Here is a 17051-nt window from a genome sequence, read left to right as displayed (position 1 = left end):
TACAAAATATCAAAAGATAGTATCTAAAATAGATTAATCAAGGCATGGTGAAATAAGAACATAATAAAAATATAAATGAAGATCTACTGGAAAAAACTGCTGAGTTAAAAATGCACACACCTGAGAGTGGGTGTGGAGGTTTGAAAGAGGTGGAGGGCACTCTGCTAAATATAAAATTGAGGTTGTTTTCTTTTTCACTGATCTTAGTCGTATACACTGAGTAGACAGAACTTAAGACCTCTTCTATCTGAATAATGTTATAAATCTATTTTCATGGTCCATAGGAAAGAAAAGCAGAGATGAAATTGGATAGGTTTCAAAGGGGCAAAGCTAATGGAAGGTTCTGAAGACTAGAATGAAGAGCTTAAATTTGATCTGATAAATAACAGTGAGTGACTTTGTAAAGAAAACAAAGGAAACCATTTTTAGAGAATCAAATCAACTGTCACAATCTGACATCCATAAGGCAATGGGAGCCAGAGGCAGAGCACGGTGTATGCTACCTATAAGTGATTAAGGCACTAACTTGGAAAAATCAAGCTGAGCTTCCTCAACAAGGGGATGTGAGTAGCTAAAGAAGACACGGTACCATGGGAAGAAGAAAGCCCATCAACAGAAACAGATCTCCATTTTACAAACATCTCTTCACCCTAAGTTTCATAAGACTTACTCTTTCTCTCCTTCTCTAGGCTCTCCTTCTCTCCTCGCTTATCAATTACCTCGCCTTCACATAATGCCTTTTCATCTTGAACTCGTCTCAAATCATTTGTAATGGCATCAATCTGGGGCTGAAGATTCTCACAGTTTTCTGAGGTCTTCAGTTCATTCTGCAAATCCTCTATCATCTTCCGAGTGTTACTTATCCTCCTCTGGCGGTCGTGTTCTTCATTCTGTTTTACGGTTAATGCCTGCTGCAGTTCCTCAATCTAATAAAACAAAAGAAGGATGGTACTGGAGATTGTTTTTTCTCTTGCTTTATAAGGCTTTTATAGCAACACAGTATTTAAAATGCGAACAACCTAAGCATGGGTGTTCTCACTAAAAGGTACTCTGCTATAATTGAGTGTTACTCCTACCAGACCACCTGCTATCTTTATTTGTTCACTAACATATCCTAAGTACCGAGAGTAGTGCTTAGCATATAGTTAGCACTTATTAAATACATGCTCAATAAACAAAATATCTATAAAGCCAATTCACAGATTTCTAAATACTGACAGGAAATTCATATTACACACCAGAAGACCACAATTAAAACAGCATTCACATGTATATGACAAACTTTCAATAAAGCAGTAATAGAAATGACAATGAAGATTATGTCTCTTAATTTTAAACTGAAACTTTTTTTTTTTTGGATTTTATTTATTTGAGAGAAAGAGTGAGCGAGAGAGAGAGAGAGAGAGCGCGCGCCCATGAGCAGGGGGAGAGAGAGAAGGAGAAGCAGACTCTCCACTGAGCAGGGAGCCTGACACGGGGATCGATCCCCAGGACCCTGGGATTATGACCTGAGCCAAAGGCAGATGCTTAACTGACTGAGCCACCGAGGTGCCCCTGAAACTATTTTCTTTGAACAGAATTACTAATACTTGAAAAATTAATATTTTGAGATTACTCCTCCAACTATATGTTTAGATTTGTTGACATATTCAAGGTAAATTATTTTTAAAAAACCCAGATCATATAAGATGCCAGTGGATTTTTATCAAAACCTTATAAAGTCTACCTAAGAGTTAAGACTTTAAGATACACATACATACATACACGAAAATACACATTATACAACCCTATTTTTTTACAAAAATAGAATTTTGTACTGTTAACACAAATCACATAATTTGTTAGCTTGCTTTCATTCCAAGTCCGATTTACTTACCCTTCCACCCTCCCCATTATCAAAGTAGGACCAAATTCATTATAGAAAATATGGAAAGTACACTAACTTTTAATAATCATTTATAATCTTAATATCCTTAAACCTTTACATTTTAATACCTACTTATATCTTTCTATAGAACATAAAGTTTTATGGCATCACTAAAATGTACTGAGAGCAGTTTCTCATTTCTCCCATGTCCTTAGCAAAATAAAATTTTGTTATCTAAATGTCTGGTTATATGGATATAACACATTTTGTCCCATTCCCTACTTTTGGACATTTGGGTTGATATCAATTTTTCCTTTCTAAAAATTTAACTTTGACAGTGTCAAGAAAATGAACTGAAATATCCAAAATCCCATCTCCTATACCAAACATGCAGAAGAAAGAATTATTTAAAAAGTTAAAATACGTATCTGTGATTGAAAGCTGACAATGTTCAATGGACCTAAAAGAAGGAAAGGGACAAGAAGCCACAGTGTCCAGCCAGGAAACCCATGAAGTCCAAGGCAAAGGGAATAAATAGGTATAGAATTAAGAATCACCAGAGCCTGGGTGGCTCAGTCATTAAGCATCTCCCTTCAGCTCAGGTCATGACCCGGGGTCCTGGGATCAAGCCCCGCATCGGGCTCCCTGCTCAGCAAGGAGCCTGCTTCTCCCTCTCCCTGCCACTCCCCCTACTTGTGCTCTCTCTCAAATAAATAAATAAAAAATCTTAAACAAAAAACAAAAACAAAACACCAAACACATGAAGAAGTCCAGCTCCATGAAAAAGGGACAAGAAATTTAGCAAACAAAACCTTTGTACTCCCAGCAAAACAGAGACCCACCAAGCTACCAAATATCACTGGGCTACTGAAGAAATCTGTACGACTAGAAGGTCTGTCTGACTTGAAAAACTAGGAAGCAGCCCAGTCGTCCCTATCCTTCCAGGTAAGTTTTCTGAACTCTAATTCATGAGCAGCTTTCACCCAAGACACTTCCAAGACTAATCCCATCCTATTCTGGTTTTAGCTCAGACATCATAGGTCCAAACTCCTAGATCACCTATCATCTTCAGTTTCCATGAATGTTCTCTCTTGTTCTGACAGTTGGCTATTCCTGAAAGACACTTCTCCCTAGTATCCTCTCTAAGGTGACCTCCTGCCACAATCCTTCGGACAGCTTCAGAACTCAGAGGTGGGGAGGGTGTTAATCCTCATTAATCCCTACTGTACTATTTCCTCCATTAACTGAGCCCCACTTAATGTCCCTTGAAGGCTGTGCTATCAGGTTTTACCACCCATTATCTCTGTTGCTATGTTAATACCTCCTCAATATCCTTCCTCCATTCATTGATAATTTTAGCATGCCACTCACTGTTTTTCTCTCCATATGCTGAAGTCCCACAATCTAACTCTTTGGCCTCTGTGTTCCTGGACTTCTTCAACTTTAACCATCTTTTCCTAAACCCCTCCTCAGCTACCTTCTCCTATGGTTATACTTCAGATCATGTAAAGCACCAAAAATCGTACACCTGAAAACCATTTTTACAATTCTATTCTGCCAGTCCCCTTTACTTCCATTTTACTTACTGTGGTATCCAAACTATTGACTCCACAGAGTCCTGCAATCCAGTGACCCTACTCTATCTTTTCACAATCCATCATCCCCTTCATTTCTTTCTTTCTTTTTTTTTAACCTGTTGAGGTTCTACAACCCAGCACAAGAACCACTCTCTTGGAAAGACTCTTGACCCTCCACCATTCCTATGTCACATCAGCCAGGAAAAAAAGCACGGTCTCTATTAAACCTAACTATATACCTTCTATGTATCTGTATCCAAGCAGCTGACCTAACTCTCCAAATACACATCTCACTTTGAAGTTATGACCACAAAATTTAAATAGGAACTCAAAACTACTAGAAAAACCTATTACATTTCTCTAATAAATACGTGTGCTCATTCTAAAAGGAGTTCACATCTTGGCCTCCACCCTTCCTCAGTCCTTTATTGCTGCAGGCCCTCTACTCACTCAGCTAAGGACTTTGTCTCATACTTCATTAATAGCATATAGTTAAAATCAGTACTATGAACAGAGTACTATTCCTGCTTTAAAACCTATCACCCTATTTCCATCTGTACTCACTCCATTTTATCTTGTACAATGTAAGGAGAGTTTGTGCGTGTGAAGCAGATGTGTGAAGCAAATCTCCTGCACAAAATCCTTTCTAGCATTTACATAGCTGACAGTTACTGTTAGAGTCCTTTTCATATAGTCACCCATTCAGCTCTTACAACAACCCCATGAAGTGAGTGCCATTATTCCATCTTTAAATATGGGGAAACTCCTCTGTACCTGGTCTATAAATAATCTGGAATGCAAATAATTTTCTTAAAGATAGAACAAAAATACAAAGAAACAGAGTATCTCAGAGAAGAAAGGGCTAGAGACATAATCCAGAAGATTTTATATCTCATAAGAGAGGGAGGAGAAGAAATCAGAGTATAAAAACACAATGAATTAGTAAATAACTGGTTTATACATACATAATAAGACATACATAATCTCACTACTTTATAATTTCACAGCACCTACGGTTAAAAAAAAAAAACCACCCCAAATTCCAGAGACCAAAATACACACAAATACACTCATGGACATATACACACCCCAACAAGCCAGCATGGTGAACAACAGCACTCTTGAAGAAATGGAGTAAGAGAGACATCAGCTTTCTGAGCAGCACTGCTGGATGCTAGCACACAGTGGGACAAAGTTCCAAAGGGCAATTATCTTTGATCTAGAATTCTTTTCTGGCTAGTTCTAGCTAAGTTGTCTACAAAATTTGAATATAGAATAAGATGTTTTCAAAAATGCAAGGATTCAGACCTTTTACTCTTTTTCTTATTTCTTAGGCATCTACTTCAGGATGTAGGTGCCATAAACCGAAAAGCGAACTGAGATGGAATAAAGCCATGGATCTAGAAACCATGACACCAATACTGGAAATAAAGCTACCTAAATCTAACTAAGGCTACTCCAAGCAGTGTTTCTCTAATTACTTATGCTGAAGGACCTATTTTTAAAAAATTCCAAGCCATCAAAAGTCAACTTTATCAATTACAACTACAATAAATTAACAGTCATTTCAGAAAAGAGCTTGTCAATTCCTTCAAAAGTGAATTGTATACCTAGGATATTCTACTCCTAGGAAATTATCAAAGAAAAATGAAAGCACATATTTATACAGAAACCTGTACAAGAATATTCATGGCAGTTTACTGGTAATAGCCCCAAACCAGAAATAACCTTAATGTCCATCAATTGGTGAGAAGATAAACTGTGGTCTCAAGGGGAAAAAAAATTCATTAAAAATAAAAATACAACCTATCAAAATTGGTGGACACAGCTAAAGCAGTGATGAGAACAAAGTTTATAGCATTAAGTATATACACAAGAGGAAAAGTCTCAATAATCTGAGATTCCACCTCAAGAACCCAGAAAAAGAGGAAAATAAACCCACATCAAGCAGAAAAAAGGAAATGATAAAGATATGAACAGATATCAATAAAATTGAAAAGGGAAAAACAGAAAAATCTATGAAACAAACAGCTAGTTCTTTGAAAAAAAGCAATTAAAATTAACAAACCTCTAGAAAGGTTGCCCCCCCATCCCAAAAAAGACAGAAATTACCAATATCAAGAATGAAACAGGGTTATCATTGTATCACTACAAACATCAAAAGGATAGTAAGAAAATTTATGCACACAATTTGAAAACTTAGACACAATGGACCAATTCCTCAAAAAACATTAGCTACCACAACTCATTAAATATGAAATAGATTATCTGAATAGCTCTCTATTAAAATTTGTCATTTTAAAACTCCCCAAAAAAGAAATCTCAAAAACCCTGATAGTGTCATTTGAGAATTATTCGGAAGGTTTGAAGAAAAATTAACACCAATTCTACACATTCTCTTCCAAAAAAAAAAAAAAAAAAAAAAATTGAAGAGGAGGGAACACTTCCCAATTCATTTTATAAAGCTAGTTGGTACTCTGACACCAAAAGCAGACAGTACAAAAACTATAGAACAATTTCCCTCACATAGACACAAAAATCCTTTATTAACAGAATTCAACAACATATAAAAGTATATTTATATACCACAACCAAGAAGTATTTTCAGGGATGTAAGATTACTTGATGGTAAAAAAACAAACAAACAAAAAACAATGTAATGCATCATATTAACAAGCTAAAGATGAACATGGACACTATCATATTGATAGATGCAAAAAAAAAAAAGCACTTAAGAAAATCCAACACTCAATGATAAATACTCTCAGAAACATGGGAATAGAGTGAAACTTCCCAAACTTGATTAAAAAAACATCTATACAAAACCTACAGCTAACAATATACTTAATGGTAAAAAACCAGTTGCTTTCCTCTTAAGATCAGGAACAAGATAAGAATGTCCACTCTTGCCATTCTTATTCAACACAGTGCTGGTAGTTCTAGCCAGCGCAGTAAGGCAAGAAAAGAAATAAAAGGCATATAAATCAGAAAAGAAAAACTAAAGCTGTCTCCATTTGTAGATGACATGCTTGCCTATGCAGAAAATCCCAAGGTCTCTATTTCTTTAAAAAGAGAGAGGGAGAGAAAAGAATCTCTTGGGTGTAATCTCACAAAACATAGAGGACATGAATACTGAAAACTACAAAACGCTCACTGAAGAAATCAAGTATCTAAATAAATGAAGACATACCGTGTTCAAAGATTGGAAGACTCAACACAGTAAAGATTTCAATTCTCCCCAAACTGATACACACGTTTAATGCAATTCCTATTAAAATCCCAGCAACATTTTTCTGTAGATATAGAAAAGATTTGGATGTCATCAGGAATGGCAAAATCAAACTATGAAAATCCTCTCCTCCATAAAAGCAATGAAAACACTGACAAAAACTGTCAAAATTAACTTTTTTGGAACTCTGAAATTTAATCAAAGGCTTATAATTACTTAGAGACTGTTTATTCAAGAAAAATGCCTCAATCTTGGTTAAAAACAGCAAACCCTGTGGAATTCTGAACATGTCCCCATTCCCTTCCCCAGTTCCATGGCAGCCTTGAAAATCAACAGCCCACAATCACAGTGAAATCAGCAACATAGTAACACTGGAGAGGTCAGAACAAAGTTAAAAAGGTTTCAGGTTCTCATTCTCAGAAAACTACCATTATCTGATCTATCTGCACTTCCTGGAAAACCTTACTACAAGGCCTATCTTTATTTGAAATGACTCCACAGCTTGCAGCCTTTACCCTGAAGGCATTTGTTAAAAACAATCAGTGGCAAGTGTTTAATACCACTGCTGTTTCATGAGGAATAACAGTTGTGGCAAACAGTAAGCTAATCAAAAAAACTTAAGCTGGAGAATGAGACACCCTGTAGGAGACTTGGGAAACTTCTGGGGAATCCAGAAGGCTACATGTATGAGTAGATAGTATCTATGCCTAGGACTGTGCACATGCTCAAGACTGGAAGAGGCCCTAAGCTCTCACAGAGGCTAAGGGCACACAAAGAATGTTTCTCCTTGAGGCTATGCGCAAAGAGAAAGTAAAACCCAAAACAGAGCTGTAAACTAGCATTGGATATTAACCAAAGCTTGCAACAATTCAGAGAGCACTTACTGAATCTTGGTACACAGTATACTAAAACACTACCCTGCTGTGTGTTGAAGGTGTGACCCAACATGCATGAAGAGACCCTCAACAAAGACAGGGAGACATCCTGGTTACAGTCATTTAAGGAAATATCTGACCAGTACAAACTCAGCAGAGACTTCAGTAGTCACATACAACAAAAAATACAAATTTCAAAGAATTAGTTAGGAAAGTAACTAAACAAACAGCAACAACAAGCCTCAGGAGGGAAGGACAACTGATTTCAAAGTTGCTACATCATGCTACTTCAACTGCCAGTTTCAACAAAAATTACAACACTTTCAACAAAGTATGGGTCACACACTGGAAAAAAAGCAGTCAATAGAAAATATCCCTGAGGAAGCCCAGAAATAGACTTACAAAGTAAAGTCAATCAACTAAAGAACTAAACCTACTGAAGAACTAAATCAACTAAAGAAAACCATGTCTAAAGAACTAAAGGAAAGGAAGCGAACAATGTCTCATTGAATAGAGAGTATCAACAGAGGAAGAAAGTATAAAAAGGAGCCAACTAGAAATTGTGGAGTTGAAAAGTACAATAACTGAAATAAAAGATTCACTAGTAAGGCTAAAGAGATTTGAACAGGCAAAACAAAGGAAACCTGAAGATCGGTCACTTGAGATTATCTAGTATGATGAAAAGAAAAAAGTGATTAAAAGGTGTATCAAAGTATACCATTGTGTATCAAACTATGCAGGAGTGTCAGAAGAAGAAAAGAGAAAGAGGCAGAATGAATATTTGAGGAAATTAATAACCCTAAACTTCCCAGCTTGGATCTAAAACATTAATCTGCATGGCCCAGAAGCTAAATAACTTCCCAGTAGGATAAACTTAAGGAAGAGTCACATTGAAAAACATAATAGTTAACTGCTGAAAAAACGCTGAAAGAAAAAAGTTAACTCATCATGTACAAGGGATCCCCAATAAGATTAAAAGCTGACTCCTCATCAGAAACCAGGGAACTAGAAAGCAGTGGAACATCATATTCAAAGTGCTGGGGGAAAAAAAAAAAAAAAAAAATTCTCTATCCAATAAAACTATCCTTCAAAAACAAAGGATAACTTAAGACATTGCCAGATAAACAAGAACTGAGAGAATTCGTCATTAGCAGATGTACCCTACAAGAAATCCTGAAGTCTTTCATGCCAAAATGAAAGGACACTAGACAGTAACTTGAATCTATACAAAGAAAAAAAGAGAACCAGTAAAGATAACTACACAGTTAATACAAAAAAAAGTAAAACTGTATCTGTTGTTTGTAACTTTTTTTCTCTTATCTGACTTAAAAGACAACTGTTACGGTATTAATAAAAAATATTTATTTTCTTAGTCCCTAGTCCCTGGCTTGGAGTTCTAAAAACCCTTGGAATTTCCTGAGTGACAGGAACATCTTTTGTTTTGCATACCAAGCACCCAAGCACTTTGGACCATGCCTGATTTTATGCTAATAAGATGACTCTTGGAAGGGCCCCCTAGATAGCTTCAGAATGGAGACTGGTTGCCAGAAGAATCAACCACATGGATTAGAGGGCTGAAACTTTCAACCCCACCCCCTGACCTCAAGGAGGGGGAAAGAACTGGAGATTGAGTTCATTTACCAATGGCCAAAAAATTTAATCAATCATGCGTACATAATGAAACTTTAATAAAAAAATCCTAAAATGATAAGGTTCTGGAGCTTCTGACTTGATGAATAGGTCAACATTCTGGGAAGGTGATGCACCCAGAAGAGGGAATGAAAGCTCTGAACACTCTATCCCCATACCTTGTCTTATGCAGCTCTTCCATATGGATGTTACGGAGTTGCATCCTTTATAATAAACTGGCAATTGTTAAGTATAATATTTTCCTGGGCGCCTGGGTGGCTCAGTTGGTTAAGCGACTGCCTTCGGCTCAGGTCATGATCCTGGAGTCCCGGGATCGAGTCCCGCATCGGGCTCCCTGCTCTGCAGGGAGTCTGCTCCTCCCTCTGACCCTCCCCCCTCTCATGTGCTCTCTCTCTCATTCTCTCTCTCTCAAATAAATAAATAAAATCTTTAAAAAAAAAAAAAAAAAAAAGTATAATATTTTCCTGAGTTCTAGGAGTTGATGTAGCAAATACCAAACCTGAAGAGGGGCTGCGGGAACCCCTGAATTTGAAGCCAAGTTAGGCAGAAGTGCAGGCAGCCTGTGTCCTGGGTCCTTGAGACTTATGTATGAAGCAAGGGCTGTCCTGTGGGACCAAGCCCTTAATCTGCCCTAATTCCAGGCGGTTAGTATCAGAATTGAATTGAATTGTAAGACACTTGGTTGGTGTCAGAGAATCAAACATTGTTACAAAAACAAAACTATATGAAGAAATAATTATAAAAGCTGTGCTGATAGGCTTATAATAATTAAAATACAATTTGTATGACAATAACAGCATAAAGGAGGGAGGAATGGAATGGAGCTATATAGGGGCAAAATTTTGCACACTACTGAAATTAATTTGGTATATGAACCAGATTGTTATAAATTAAGATATTGTTATTCTACAGGCAGCCACTAAGAAAATAGCTCAAAAACTACAGTTAAGCGTCTGCCTTCGGCTTAGGTCATGATCCCAGGGTCCTGGGATCGAGCCCCGCATTAGGCTCCGTGCTCCGCGGGGAGTCTGCTTCTCCCTCTCCCACTCCCCCTGCTTGTGTTCCTGCTCTCGCTCTGTCAAATAAATAAAAATAAAATCTTAAAAAAAAGAAAAGAAACAAGGTAATTAAAATGGTACAACAGAAAATATTTAACATAAAGTAATAATAGAGAACTAGAGAACTTCTACACAAGGCCATGACTTTAACAACTAGGAGTTGTTGTCCTAGACGCAGTGACAACAAATTAGCAAACTGGCTCACGTAAATGCTACCTTTGCCAGGAATCACATCAAATGTAAATGGATTAAACACTCCAATTTAAAGGCAGGGAGAGGCAAAATGGATACAGAAGATGGATCCTGAGTTCATCTCCTCCCATGGACACAACAAGGTAACAGGTACAACTATACAAGTAACCCTGGAAACAATCTAAAGACTGGCAGAACAGATCCTCCACAGTCAACTGTGAAGAGGAGGCCACGTGGAAAAGGATAGGAAGGACAGAGACACTACTGGAAAGTAAAGCCCTGGAGGCAGTAACCACAAATGGGGAGGACACTACAAACATGGAGAAGTTAGAGGATCAGATCCCACACCAGGAAAACCTGGCAGCAGGGGCCTGCACTGGGAAGATGAATCCCTGTAACATGAGGCTTGAAAAATCAGTGGGACTTAAATCTGAAAGAGCCAGAGGGGAATAGGAAACTCAGCTGCTGCCCTTAAAGACTCAGCAAAACAAGTAACTCTGTGTAAGACACAGCACAGAAGTAGCTGTCTGAAAAGCACCTGGGGTATAAGTGAAGGGGATTTACTGACTAATCTTAGAATGTGTGAAGGAACAGGGATCTTCAGGAGATCTCTCCAGGAACAAAAGTGCTGGCAGATGCCACTTCTCTTCTACTCCACCAGCTTACATAGCCGGACACTTGCAGGAGCCAGCGCTAACACTCTCCCCCATCTATCCTGCTAGCAGCATGTGCTCCATCCAAGCACTCCCCCGACGACTGACCCATCCAAACCACTGCTCCTGCCTCACCACACCCTGGAGGCAGCCCGAGCAGGTACTGGTGCCACTCCAAAGTGATTCCTGCCTGGGGAGGGGGGGAGATAACCCCACACACTGGCACACCTGCAATTCCAGCAGCCCAGACTCTTAGCTGGCTGTGCAGGGAGCAAGCTGTGCCCTTTGATGCTCCTGCAACTATGGCAGAGAGGCTAATGGGAGACTCCTAGGCTGATGGCCAGCCCTGCCTACCAACAAGCCTGAGGCAACCTCAAGCCTCTCAACAGCACAGAGACCAAACCCTGCCTAGTGCACCCACAGCATGTAATGTGGGTCATGGCAGTCGGCTAGGCTGAAGGCAACAGTGGCTCGGCCACAAAAGTAGGGTATATGCAGCCCACACAGAGGGCACCTCTGGAGACCAGAGAGGGCAAGTGCTACACAGTACCACAGGACCTCTTCTACACAAGGCCATGACTTTAACAACTAGGAGATGTAGCTACCCACCTAATACAGAGAAACACACACAGAGTCAGGCAAAATGAGACCGTAATATGTCCCAAATGAAAGAACAAGACAAAAATCACAGTAAAAGAGCTAAGTGAAATGGAGATAAGCAATGTACCTAATAAAGAATTCAAAATAATGGTCATAGAAATTGGGACATCAGAAAAGAGTAGATGATCTCAATGAGAACTTCAACAAAGATAGAAAATATAAGATAGAATCAGAATTTAATAATGAAATAAAAAAATACACTAAGAGAATTAACAGCAGATTAGAAGACACAGAAGAATGTATCAGTGATTTGGGGGACAGGGTAATAGAAAGCAATCAAGCTGAATATCAAAAAGAGAAATACTAAAAAAATGAGAATAGATTAAGGGAACTCAGCAACATCATCAAGCATAGTAACATTCACATTATAGGGAGAAGGGGGCAGAAAACTTATTTTAAAAAATACTAGCTGAAAAATTTCCTAATCTGGGTTAGGAAACAAGATGAACCCAAGGAGGACCACACCAAGATACATAATAATTAATTTTTATGAGAGAATTTTTAAAGGAGCAAGAAACAACAGTCACACACCAGAGAAACCCTCTAAGGCTATCAGCTCATTTTTCAGCAGAAAACTTTGCAGGCTAAAAGGGAGTGTCACCGATATAGTCAAAGTGCTGAAAAGACAAGACCTACAACCAAGAATACTCTACCCAGCAAGGTTATCATTTAGAATAGAAGGAGAGAGAGTGTTTCCCAGACAAACAAGTTAAATGAGTTCATCATTAAATTTAAAGGAAGCTCTTTAAGTGCAAAGACAAGGCCATAATTAGAAGAAAATTATTAAAGGAAAAAAGTCTCACAGGTAAAAGCAAACATACACTAAAGGTAGTAGATCACTTTTAAAGCCAGTTTTTAAAACACAGAAGTAAAATCAATTATAGCTACAAAACCTTGTCAGGGATACACAAAACAAAAAGATGTAAAGCATGACATCATATCCATAAAATGTGGAGGGGAAGTAAAAATGCAGTGATTTTAGAATGTGCTCAAGCTTAAGCAACTAGCAACTTAATATAGACTGCTACAGACATAAGCTGTTATGTATGAGCCCATGGTAACCACAAATCAAAAACCTAAAATAGACACAAAATAACCCAGAAAGGAATACAGGCATAACACTAAAGAAAGCTTTCAACCATAGGGTAAGAGAGCAAAAGAAGAAATGAACAGAAGAGCTACAAAAAGCTGTGAATTGTGTAAGACTGAAGAATCACAGACCTGTACCCCTGAAACAAATAATACATATGTTAATAAAAAAAAATAACCTGAAAGTAAAAAAAAACAAAAAAAAACCAGAAAACAAAATGGCAGTAAGTACCTATCAATAATTACTTCAAATGTAAATGGATTAAATGCCCCAATCAAAAGACACAGAATGACTAAATGGATTAAAAAAAAAAAAAAAACCACCACCAAGACCCATATATATGCTGCCTTCAAGAGACTCACCTCGGACCTCAAGACACATGGACTGAAGTGAAGGGATGGAAAAAGATATCCCATGCAAATGAAGCAGGGGAAAAAAAAAAAAAATCAAGGGTAGCAAAAGAATATAAGATAAAATAGACAATAAAACAGACTGAAGCAAGAGCCAAAGAAGAGCACTACATAATGATAAAGTGATCAGTCCAACAAGATATAACAATTGTAAATATGTATGCACCCAATATAGGAGCACCTAAATTATTTCATAAATATTAACAAAGTGAGAAATTGACAATACAATAATAGAGGACTTTAACACCCCACTTACATCAATGGATAGATCATCCAGACCAAAAAAAAAAACAACAAACAGTGGCTTTGATCACTTAGATTAGATAGATCTAACAAATATACACAAAACATTACATCCCAAAACAGAAAACACACTCTTTTCAAGTGCACATGGAACATTCTCCAGAAAAGAGATCATGTTAGGCCACAAAACATGTCTCAACAAATTTAAGAAGACTGAAATCATATCAAGCACCTTTTCTGACCACAACAATATAAAACGAGAAATCAATTACAAGAAAAATCTGGAAAGAACATTAATACATGGAGGCTAAACAAAATGCTATTTAACAATGAATGGGTTAAACAAGATATTAAAGAAGATTAAAAAAAAAATACATGGGAGACAAATGCAAATGAAAACACAATGAGCCAAAATCTCTGGGACGCAGTAAAAGCAGTTCTAAGAGGGAATTTTATAGCAACACTGGCCTATCTCCACAAGGAAAATCTCAAACAAGTGCTAACCTTACACTCAAAGGAGCAAGAAAAAGAGCAAAGCAAGCCTAAAGCTAGCTAAAGGAAGGAAATTTAATAAAGATTAAAGCATAAATAAATGAAATATGGACTAAAAGAAAAAAGAAACCAAGAGCTGGTTCTTTGAAACAATAAAAAAATTGATAAACCTTTAGTCAGACTCATCAAGAAAAAAAAAAGGGAGGACTCAAATAGATACAATCTGAAATGAAGGAAAAGAAATAACTGACACTACAGAAATAAGAAATATTATGAAAAATTATAGGCCAACAAATTGGACAATCTAAAAGAAATGGATAAATTCCTAGAAACATATAATCTCCCAAAACTGAATCAGGAAGAAACAAAAAATTTAAACAGACCAAAATCTAGTAATGAATCTAGTAGTAATCTACTCAAAAATCTCCCAGCAAACAATTCCAGGACAAGATGGTTTCACAGGTGAATTGTACCAAACATTTAAAAAAAGGTAAATACCTATTCTTCTCAAACTATTCCAAAAACTGGAAAAGGAAAGAAAACTTCCAAATTCATTCTACAGCATTACAAGAATACCAAAACCAGACAAAGAGACTACCAACAAACAAAAAACTACAGGCCAGTATCTGATGAATATAGATGCAAAATCCTCAGCAAAGTATTAACAATCCAAATTCAACAATACATTCAAAGACTCATTCACCATGACCAAGTGCAACTTATTCCAGGGGTGCAAGGGTGGTTCAATATTCACAAATCAATGTGATACATATTAACAAGGATAAAAATCATATCACCATCTCAATACGTGCAGAAAAAGCATTTGACAAAATACAACATCCATTCATGTTTAGAGAGAAACCTACCTCTACATAATAAAAGCTATGTATGAAAAGCCCACATCTAACGTCATACTCAATGATGAAAAACTGAAAGCTTTTCCTCTAGGATTAAGAACAAGAAAAGGACATCCACTATCATCACTTTTATTCAACATAATACTGAAAGTCCTAGCTGCAGCAATCAAAGAAAAATAAATAAAAGACATCCAAATTGGTAAAAGTAGGAAAACTGTCACTATTTGCAGATGGTATACTACATATAAAAAGCCCTAAAGTCTCCACCAAAAAAACTGTTAGAACTGATAAGTGAATTCAGTAAAGTTGCAGGATACAAAATTAATACAAAGAAATCTGTTGCATTTCTACACACTAATAATAAAGAAAACAATCCCATCTATTACTGCACCCCCAAAATATAAAATACCTAGGAATAAATTTAACCAAGGAGGTAAAAGCCTTATACTCTGTAAACTATAAGACATCGATGGAAGAAACCAAGTGACACAAACAAATGGGAAGATATACCACGCTCATGGAAGAATACCATTAAAATGTTTAAACTATCCCAAACAACCTAGAGATTCAATGCAATCCTTATCAAAATATCGAGCAAAAAATAAAAAATAAAAAATAAATAAAGAGCATTTCTCACAGGACAAATAATCCTAAAATTTGTATGGAAACACAAAGGATCTTGAATAGCCAAAGAACAAAGCTGGAAGTATCTCAATCCCAGATTTCAGGGTATACTCCAAAGCTATAGTAATCAAAATAGTATGGTACCAGTTGAAAAACAGGCACATAGATCAATGGAACAGTAGAGAGAGCCTGGAAATAAACCCACACCTTTACGGTCAATCTACAACAAAGGAAACAATAATATACAAAAGGAAAAAAAAACCCAATCTTTTCAATAAATGCTGAAAAACTTCATAGCTACATGCAAAAGAATGAAACTGGACCACTTTCTTACACCATGCACAAAAATACACTAAAAATGGATTAAAGATCTAAATGTGAGAACTGAATACCATGTAACTCCTACAAGGTGACATAGGCAATAATCTCTCTGACATTGCCCTTAGCAACATATTTATGGCTATGTCTCCTCAGGCAAGGAAAAACAAAAGCAAAAGATAAACTATTGGGCCTACTGGTGTACCAAATACAACTACTGGTACACCAAAATAAAAAGCTTTTGCACAGTGAAGGAAGCCATCAACAAACAAAAAGGCAACCTAGTGAATAAGAGAAGACATTTGCAAATGATACATCCGATAAGAGGTTAATATCCAAAATATATAAAGATCTTATGTAACTCAGTAACAAAAAAACAAAAAACCCCCCAAAAAACAAACAAAAAAAACTCAACCCAATTAAAACATGGGCAGAAAATCTGAACAGACTTTTTTCCAAAGCAGATATATAGATGGCCAACAGAAACATAAAAAGATGCTCAGGGCGCCTGGATGGCTCAGTTAAGGATCCAACTCTTGATTTCAGCTCAGGTCATGATCTCAGGGTCGTGAGATAGAGCCCCACATCAGGCTCCGTGCTCAGCACTGAGTCTGCTAGAGATTCCCTCCCTCTCCCTCTGCCTCTCCCCCTGCTCTCTAATAAAATAAATAAAGTCTTTTAGAAAAAAGATACTCAACATCACTCATCATAAGGAAAATGTAAATTGAAACCACAAGGAGCAATCACTTTATACTAGTCACAAAGGCTAGTATCAAAAAGACAATAAACAAGCGTTGGCAATGATGTAGAGAAAGGGGAACCACTGTGCACTGTTGTTGGGAATGTAAGTTGGTGCAACCACTGTGGACAACAGTATACAGGTGCCTCAAAAACTTAAACAATAGAAATAGTGTAAGATCCAGTAATTCCACTACTGTGTATTTACCTGAAGAAAACAGAAACACCAGTTTCAAAATATATATGCACCCTATGTTTATTATAGTATTATTTACAATAGGCTAAGTAGGAAAGCAACCTAAGTGTCCATCTGTAAATGTATAAACAAGATGTGGTGTGTGTGCATGTGTATGTATATAATGGTGTCCGTGTGTGTGTGCGTGTGCGCGCGTGCGTATAGACTCAAGTACAAAAACTGCTGGTTGCCAGAGGGGAAGTGGGTGGGGGGATGGGTGAAATAAGGTGATTAAGAGATAAAAAACTTCCAGTTATAAAATAAACCATGGAAATGAAAAGTA

General features: G+C 37.1%; 1 protein-coding gene across 4 annotated transcripts in view; it reads right to left on the bottom strand.

Annotated features, from left to right (window-relative positions):
- Positions 1 to 17051, bottom strand: part of SMC5 (structural maintenance of chromosomes 5) — a 95458-nt gene that overhangs the window by 42126 nt on the left and 36281 nt on the right. For all 4 annotated transcript variants that reach the window (XM_032427679.1, XM_032427680.1, XM_032427681.1 and 1 more), the window contains one exon: positions 671 to 926. In XM_032427679.1, coding sequence (XP_032283570.1) covers positions 671 to 926 — 256 coding nt within the window. The remainder of the gene's footprint in view (positions 1 to 670; positions 927 to 17051) is intronic.

This window comes from Phoca vitulina, unplaced genomic scaffold (genome assembly GCF_004348235.1).
Source record: "Phoca vitulina isolate PV1807 unplaced genomic scaffold, GSC_HSeal_1.0 scaffold37, whole genome shotgun sequence".
Classification (NCBI taxonomy): domain Eukaryota; kingdom Metazoa; phylum Chordata; class Mammalia; order Carnivora; family Phocidae; genus Phoca; species Phoca vitulina.
This window is presented reverse-complemented; position numbering and strand designations above follow the sequence as displayed.